At 41.3% G+C, this 9372-nt stretch overlaps 1 protein-coding gene across 1 annotated transcript; it reads right to left on the reverse strand.

The window, feature by feature from the left end:
• Positions 1 to 2629: 2629 nt before the first annotated feature.
• LOC137336040 (uncharacterized) lies at positions 2630 to 7174 on the reverse strand. The gene has a single exon (XM_068001542.1). The coding sequence runs from the start codon at positions 7172 to 7174 to the stop codon at positions 2630 to 2632; it is 4545 nt and encodes a 1514-aa protein (XP_067857643.1).
• Positions 7175 to 9372: the final 2198 nt, after the last annotated feature.

Raw genomic sequence — 9372 nt, forward strand, 5'->3', positions numbered from 1 at the left:
CTTTTATGGCTTCATTATCTTGTTGGAGAAGTTTTATTATCCACAAATGTTCGGGGGGAAAAAAATTATGAGTAGAACTTATGATTCTACTCCCCCCCCCCCCCCAATCAAAGGGTGAGGCGACCTGGGGCATGTTCAAATGACACAGGCAGCCCTCCTATATCTTGTCCGGGTAACCATTTTTCAGGTATGTTGGCAAGGTGTGCAACCTGGGGAGGCATCATGGCTCAGCATCTTCTGATGTCCACACACAAATGTTTCCCAGCACAGGTCACTGGATAATGATCAGAATCAGATCCTGGCCAATTCAATTTTTTTTGCGCTTTCCTGTGTTTGGGGATATTGAGGCCCGTTGCAGATCCCCCATTGGAGGCCCTATTTAGGATTGCATAGATGAGGGATCAAACTCGGTCTCAATACCACCCACACAGTGGACATGGGAGACACTCTGTTACTTTCTTTCCAAAATAATAGACGCTTTTGGTGAACTGTTGTGATTATCAAGGGATATCGTTTTTCGTTATGCCATGTTTTGCACGCACCATCAGCATCAAATACTTATGGGTTGCATGTGTGACAGAGCTCCCATTACGCTGCCCCAACGATGCAAATTTCTGTGTTCAAATGAAGCGTTGTTGATGCTTTGAGAAAGGAACATTTTGCATGTCACACATCCCGCATCAACATCAGGCGATTCTAGGTCAGATACAGTACAAGTTAGATGTTTGGCAAAGCTGCCACAATATTGATAATATGCCTAGATTCCAATCTCAGGAAGGCCCGTGCTGTTGCCACAGGATGACATTTGCATTCTTATACAAGATATCCTTAAGGTTTGGGAGGTTGCTTCCCTTTTCACCTTGAATTATTGTTTCTTTTTTCAACGAATGGACTTCAACTAATTAGAATGTGCTGATGCCTACAAATTTTTTGTCGCGAGTTCTTGAGGTCTTTGCTGCAGTGGCACAAAACGGACGATAGCGAATCAGCAGCCTGATTTGCTCCCTGACGATTTTCTTTTGCATTGACTTCATAGCGTAAAAATATCAGCACAGTTCAAGTCAATGCTGTTGTCTGAGTTTGTTGAGGGCTGGAAAAGAAACATTGCGCCTGTGCACAAAACGCTCCTTTCTTCTTTTTCCGAGTTTGATTTTTTTTTTGAGGAAGCATTACAATTCGTTGATGCTGCGTTCCTCAGCATGACGCACTTTATTTGAAGTGGAAAATTCTTCACTTGAGAGCAACAACAGCAGCTTGCATTTATACAGCGCCTTTAATGTAGTAAAACGTTCCAAGGTGCTTCACAGGAGCGATTATCAAACAAAATTTGACACTGAGCCACATAAGGAGATATTAGGACAGGTGACCAAAAGTTTGATCAAAGAGGTAGGTTTGAAGGAGCGTCTTAAAGGAGGAGGGAGAGGTGGAGAGGCGGAGAGGTTTAGGGAGGGAATTCCAGAGCTTCGGGCCCGGGCAGCTGAAGGCACGGCCGCCAATGGTGGAGCGAAGAAAATCGGGGATGTGCAAGAGTGCTGTGATCCTTCATTTCAGGAGAAAAATAAAATTTTAACTGCTTCGATGGGCAACTTGGATTGAGCCATGATCGAGTCTATTGTGTGTGGCTGAGTCTGTTGGTGTGTTTGAGTTCCATGACTGTGGTTATATACCTCACTTATATATCACTGATGATATCATGACAGTGAAATACATGGAGAATAATGAGTCCTGATTATCCAAACCACAAAAACAAAGCTGAAGAGATTTTCAAGAGTTCCTTACTTCAATTCCTGCCTCCGAGGTCACTGAAATCCATTTTATTAAGTCCATTTGCAGTGTAATATTCTGTGTAATGTGTAGATTTATTACTAAAGCTGGTTTGAGTTGCCGGCTGCCATTTCTTTCGTGGTATCCTTCAATCCCCAGACAAATGAAGTTTGCGAATTACATGGATGAAAAGGTTAGAGAGATACAAGTGGCATCAGGTCTGATGAGCCTCAAAAGTACCGTGTGGGATATTAGCGCAGGAATGTAGGTTAAAACCTTCATTAAAATAAATGAAGCAACGTTACATAAATACATCTGCATCAGGCCTTCGTAGGTTAATATCACACAGTAATTCCAATGTTATACAGCATTATGTGAAAGATGATCCAGTGATGCCTTTTTCATTCTGGTAAAGCTTACACAGAAGAAAATGTGGTCTAAATCAAAAGGGGACACTTCCCCCTGACATGGTATGGACATTCTTACTGGACATTATAAACTGTGGGCTGCATTGTTCAACCCTTGATACACGACTTATCATCAGTAATCTTTCCAGAATTATTTAACTTTATCCATGGGAATAAGAGATAATGTTATGGAATTAACAGAAAACACATCAAGTAACTGTTTATTTCAGCATCGATCTCTTATTCAGTCAGATCACCGCAGTGGATAATGGTAGAGGACTGATGAGGCATCATTATTAAGTTCTTTCGGTAACCAAGCAGAAAAGGCTCCAGAGCTTCAAAACATGTGTCTTTTAACTTCAATTCCTCTTTGAAGTCATCCTTGCACTTGACTGCTACCTCTTGTTTTGTAAGCTTTGATGAACCCGCCATCATCATAATGTTCTCGTGATTAACTGTTACAAGTTGCACATGTTGAATGACTTGGTACACATGATACTATTCGCAGCATTGGTATGCATGGTAGTATTTGTAGCATTGGTATGCATGGTAGTATTCACAGCATTGCTATACATGGTAGTATTTGCAGCATTGGTATGCACGGTCGTATTTGTAGCATTGGGATGCATGGTAGTATTTGCAGGATTGGTATGCATGGTAGTATTTGTAGCATTGATATGCATGGTAGTATTCACAGCATTGATATGCATGGTAGTATTCACAGCATTGGTATGCATGGTAGTATTTGTAGCATTGGTATGCATGGTAGTATTTGTAGCATTGGTATGCATGGTAGTATTTGTAGCATTGGTATGCATGGTAGTATTTGTAGCATTGGGATGCATGGTAGTATTTGTAGCATTGGTATGCATGGTAGTATTCACAGCATTGATATGCATGATAGTATTCACAGCATTGGTATGCATGGTAGTATTTGTAGCATTGGTATGCATGGTCGTATTTGTAGCATTGGTATGCATGGTAGTATTCACAGCATTGGTATGCATGGTAGTATTTGTAGCATTGGTATGCATGGTAGTATTTGTCGCATTGGTATGCATGGTCGTATTTGTAGCATTGGTATGCACGGTAGTATTCACAGCATTGGTATGCATGGTAGTATTTGTAGCATTGGTATGCCTGGTAGTATTTGTAGCATTGGTATGTGTGGTATTATTTGTAGCATTGGTATGCGTGGTAGTATTTGTCGCATTGGTATGCATGGTAGTAAACGCAGCATTGGTATGCGTGGTAGTGTTTGTAGCATTGGTATGCATGGTAGTATTCGCAGCATTGGTATGCGTGGTAGTATTTGTCGCATTGGTATGCATGGTAGTAAACGCAGCATTGGTATGCATGGAAGTATTCACAGCATTGGTATGCATGGTAGTATTTGTCGCATTGGTATGCGTGGTAGTAATTGTAGCATTGGTATGCATAGTAGTATTTGCAGCATTGGTATGCATGGTTGTATTCACAGCATTGGTATGCTTGATAGTATTCACAGCATTGGTATGCATGGTATTATTCACAGCATTGGTATGCATGGTAGTATTCACAGCATTGGTATGCATGGTAGTATTCACAGCATTGGTATGCATGGTAGTATTTGCAGCATTGGTATGCATGGTAGTATTTGTAGCATTGGTATGCATGGTAGTATTTGCAGCATTGGTATGCATGGAAGTATTTGTAGCATTGGTATGCGTGGTAGTATTCACAGCATTGGTATGCATGGTAGTATTTGCAGCATTGGTATGCATGGAAGTATTTGCAGCATTGGTATGCATGGTAGTATTCACAGCATTGGTATGCGTGGTAGTGTTTGTAGCATTGGTATGCATGGTAGTATTTGTAGCATTGGTATGCATGGTAGTATTCGCAGCATTGGTATGCATGGTAGTATTCACAGCATTGGTATGCATGGTAGTATTTGCAGCATTGGTATGCATGGTAGTATTCACAGCATTGGTATGCATGGTAGTATTTGCAGCATTGGTATGAATGGTAGTATTCGCAGCATTGGTATGCATGGTAGTATTTGTAGCATTGGTATGCGTGGTAGTATTTGTAGCATTGGTATGCATGGTAGTATTCGCAGCATTGGTATGCATGGAAGTATTCACAGCATTGGTATGCATGGAAGTATTCACAGCATTGGTATGCATGGTAGTATTTGCAGCATTGGTATGCATGGTAGTAGTCACAGCATTGGTATGCATGGTAGTATTTGCAGCATTGGTATGCATGGTAGTATTCACAGCATTGGTATGCATGGTAGTATTCACAGCATTGGTATGCATGGTAGTATTCACAGCATTGGTATGCATGGTAGTATTTGCAGCATTGGTATGCATGGTAGTATTTGTAGCATTGGTATGCATGGTAGTATTTGCAGCATTGGTATGCATGGTAGTATTTGTAGCATTGGTATGCGTGGTAGTATTCACAGCATTGGTATGCATGGTAGTATTTGCAGCATTGGTATGCATGGAAGTATTTGCAGCATTGGTATGCATGGTAGTATTCACAGCATTGGTATGCGTGGTAGTGTTTGTAGCATTGGTATGCATGGTAGTATTTGTAGCATTGGTATGCATGGTAGTATTCGCAGCATTGGTATGCATGGTAGTATTCACAGCATTGGTATGCATGGTAGTATTTGCAGCATTGGTATGCATGGTAGTATTCACAGCATTGGTATGCATGGTAGTATTTGCAGCATTGGTATGCATGGTAGTATTCACAGCATTGGTATGCATGGTAGTATTCACAGCATTGGTATGCATGGTAGTATTTGCAGCATTGGTATGCATGGTAGTATTTGTAGCATTGGTATGCGTGGTAGTATTCACAGCATTGGTATGCATGGTAGTATTTGCAGCATTGGTATGCATGGAAGTATTCACAGCATTGGTATGCACGGTAGTATTTGCAGCATTGGTATGCATGGTAGTATTCGCAGCATTGGTATGCATGGTCGTATTCACAGCATTGGTATGCATGGTAGTATTCACAGCATTGGTATGCATGGTAGTATTTGCAGCATTGGTATGCATGGTAGTATTCACAGCATTGGTATGCATGGTAGTATTTGCAGCATTGGTATGCATGGTAGTATTCACAGCATTGGTATGCATGGTAGTATTCACAGCATTGGTATGCATGGTAGTATTTGCAGCATTGGTATGCATGGTAGTATTTGTAGCATTGGTATGCGTGGTAGTATTCACAGCATTGGTATGCATGGTAGTATTTGCAGCATTGGTATGCATGGAAGTATTCACAGCATTGGTATGCACGGTAGTATTTGCAGCATTGGTATGCATGGTAGTATTCGCAGCATTGGTATGCATGGTCGTATTCACAGCATTGGTATGCATGGTAGTATTCGCAGCATTGGTATGCATGGTAGTATTCGCAGCACTGGTATGCATGGTAGTATTCACAGCATTGATATGCATGGTAGTATTTGCAGCATTGGTATGCATGGTAGTATTCGCAGCATTGGTATGCATGGTAGTATTCGCAGCATTGGTATGCATGGTAGTATTCGCAGCATTGGTATGCATGGTAGTATTTGCAGCATTGGTATGCATGGTAATATTCACAGCATTGTTATGCATGGTAGTATTTGTCGCATTGGTATGCGTGGTAGTATTTGTAGCATTGGTATGCGTGGTAGTATTCACAGCATTGGTATGCATGGTAGTATTTGCAGCATTGGTATCCATGGAAGTATTCACAGCATTGGTATGCACGGTAGTATTTGCAGCATTGGTATGCATGGTAGTATTCGCAGCATTGGTATGCATGGTCGTATTCACAGCATTGGTATGCATGGTAGTATTCACAGCATTGGTCTGCGTGGTAGTATTTGTAGCATTGGTATGCATGGTAGTATTTGCAGCATTGGTATGCATGGTAGTATTTGTAGCATTGGTATGCGTGGTAGTATTCACAGCATTGGTATGCATGGTAGTATTTGCAGCATTGGTATGCATGGAAGTATTCACAGCATTGGTATGCACGGTAGTATTTGCAGCATTGGTATGCATGGTAGTATTCGCAGCATTGGTATGCATGGTCGTATTCACAGCATTGGTATGCATGGTAGTATTCGCAGCATTGGTATGCATGGTAGTATTCGCAGCACTGGTATGCATGGTAGTATTTGCAGCATTGGTATGCATGGTAGTATTTGCAGCATTGGTATGCATGGTAGTATTCGCAGCATTGGTATGCATGGTAGTATTCGCAGCATTGGTATGCATGGTAGTATTCGCAGCATTGGTATGCATGGTAGTATTCGCAGCATTGGTATGCATGGTAGTATTTGCAGCATTGGTATGCATGTTTGTATTCGCAGCATTGGTATGCATGGTAGTATTTGCAGCATTGGTATGCATGGTAGTATTCACAGCATTGGTCTGCATGGTAGTATTTGTAGCATTGGTATGCATGGTAGTATTTGCAGCATTGGTATGCGTGGTAGTATTCACAGCATTGGTATGCATGGTAGTATTTGCAGCATTGGTATCCATGGAAGTATTCACAGCATTGGTATGCACGGTAGTATTTGCAGCATTGGTATGCATGGTAGTATTCGCAGCATTGGTATGCATGGTCGTATTCACAGCATTGGTATGCATGGTAGTATTCACAGCATTGGTATGCATGGTAGTATTCGCAGCATTGGTATGCATGGTAGTATTTGCAGCATTGGTATGCATGTTTGTATTCGCAGCATTGGTATGCATGGTAGTATTTGCAGCATTGGTATGCATGGTAGTATTCGCAGCATTGGTATGCGTGGTAGTATTTGTAGCATTGGTATGCATGGTAGTATTCGCAGCATTGATATGCATGGTAGTATTTGCAGCATTGGTATGCATGGTAGTATTCACAGCATTGGTATGCGTGGTAGTATTCACAGCATTGGTATGCATGGTCGTATTTGCAGCATTGGTATGCATGGTAGTATTTGCAGCATTGGTATGCATGGTCGTATTCACAGCATTGAACCTATGATCTGGAATGTAATAAAGCATTTTAAATCTACCTTTGGTTCCTAGAGATTATTATGGTCAGTTTACATTGCAAGGAAGCGATTAGTGAAAGTAAACGTTGGTCTCTTAGAGGCAGAGGCAGGAGAAATTCTAATGGGGAATAAGGAGATGGCAGAGATGTTAAACAAATATTTTGTATCTGTCTTCACAGTAGAAGACACAAAAAACATACCAGAAATGGTGGGGAACCAAGGGTCTAATGAGAGTGAGGAACTTCAATTAATTGAGATCACTGGAGAAATTAATGGGACTAAAAGCTGACAAATCCTCTGGACCTGATGGCCCACATCCTTCGGGTTTTGAAAGAGGTGGCTGCAGAGATAGTGGATGCATTGGTTTTAATCTTCCAGAATTCCCTAGATTCCAGAATGGTCTCTGGATTGGAAGGTAGAAAATGTAGCCCCGATATTCAAGGAAGGAAGGGGAGAGAAAACAGGGAACCACAGGCCAGGTCAGTAGTAGAGAAAATGTTAGAACCTGTAAAAGATGTAGTAACAGGGCACTTTGAAAATCATAATATGATTTGGCAAAGTCAACACGGTTTTATGAAAAGGAAATCATGTTCAACAAATCTATTAGAGTTTTTTGAGAATGTAACTAGCAATGAGTGTAGTGTATTTGTATTTTTAAAAGGCATTCGATAAGGTGCCACATAAGAGGTTGTTACACAAAATTAGGGCTCATGGGATTGGGGGTAATATATTAGCATGGATTGAGGATTTGTTAACGGACAGATAACAGAGATGAGGAATAATTGGGTCATTTTTGGGTTGGCAGGTTGTAACTCGTGCTCAGTTTACAGTATATATCAATGACTTAGATGAGGGGACCGAGTGTCATGTATCCAAGTTTGCTGATGATATAAAGCTAGGTGGAAAATTAAGCTGTGAGGAGGACACAAAGAGGCTGCAAAGGAATATAGACAGGTGAAGTGAGTGGGCGAGAAGGTGGTTGATGGAGTATAATGTGGGGAAATGTAAAATTATCCATTTTGGTGGGAAGAATAGAAAAGCAGAATATTTTTTAAAAGGTGAGAGACGAAGAAATGTTGGCATTCAGAGGGATTTGGGTGTCCTTCAACACAAATCAATTGCAGCAAGCAATTAGGAAGGCCAATGGTATGTTCGCCTTTATTGCAAGGGGATTGGAGAACAAGAGTAGAGAGGTCTTGCTGCAATTATATAGGGCTTTGGTGAGACCACGCCTGGAGTCCTGTGTACAATTTTGGTCTCCTTAACTTAGGAAGGATACACTTGCCTTAGAGGTGGTGCAGTGAAGGTTCACTAGATTGATTCCTGGGATGAGAGGGTTGTCCATGAGGAGAGATTGAGTAGAATGGGCCTATACTCTCTGGAGTTTAGAAGAATGAGAGGTGATCTCATTGAAACATTGAAAATTCTTAAGGGACTTGACAGGCTAGATGCTGAGAGGCTGTTTCCCCTGACTGGAGGGTCTAGAACTAGGGTAATAGTCTCAAGATAAGGGGTCGGCCATTTAGGACCGAGATGAGGAAAAATTTCTTCACTCAGAGGGTTGTGAATCTTTGGAATTCTCTACCCCAGAGGGCTGTGGATGTTGAATCGTCAAGTATATTCAAGATTGAGATCGATAGATTTTTGGACTCAAGGGGAATCAGGGGATATGGGGATCGGGCAGGAAAGTGGAGTTGAGGTTGAAGATCAGCCATGATCGTATTGAATGGTGGAGCAGGCTCGAGGGGCTGTATGGCCTCCTCCTGCTCCTATTTCTTATGTTCTTATTATGAACTGATATGAATTACTTGTGAGTTGTGGCCTTAATGAAAAAATAAACCATCTCATAACTTTTGGATTATGCAGCCTCATATTACTCATTCACTCCTTAAACAAACACTTCACTATTCCAGAAAGGCACTGGACAAAAAGCACTGTTGTGTAGCCCAAACTTGTAGTTGCCACCAATATAATTGGACCTGATATGAGGAATTTGAAAAGTTACCTTCTCTATTTTGTTGCTGAGGTAGCCCTGATTCTGAAACCTGCACGTTGTTTATTCCTGTTATCCATGTTAAAGTTGTCATGATGCTTGAGGCAGAAATTCATCTCCCTTTATTTGTGGGTCGCATAAGGACATAAGAATTTTTAGGACGAAGG

This window comes from Heptranchias perlo, chromosome 20 (assembly GCF_035084215.1).
Source record: "Heptranchias perlo isolate sHepPer1 chromosome 20, sHepPer1.hap1, whole genome shotgun sequence".
Lineage (NCBI taxonomy): Eukaryota > Metazoa > Chordata > Chondrichthyes > Hexanchiformes > Hexanchidae > Heptranchias > Heptranchias perlo.

Bases quoted from the DNA above. Each gene is read 5' to 3' on its own strand.
- LOC137336040 (XM_068001542.1), bottom strand. From the start codon at position 7,174: ATGCATACCAATGCTGCAAATACTACCATGCATACCAATGCTGCAAAT.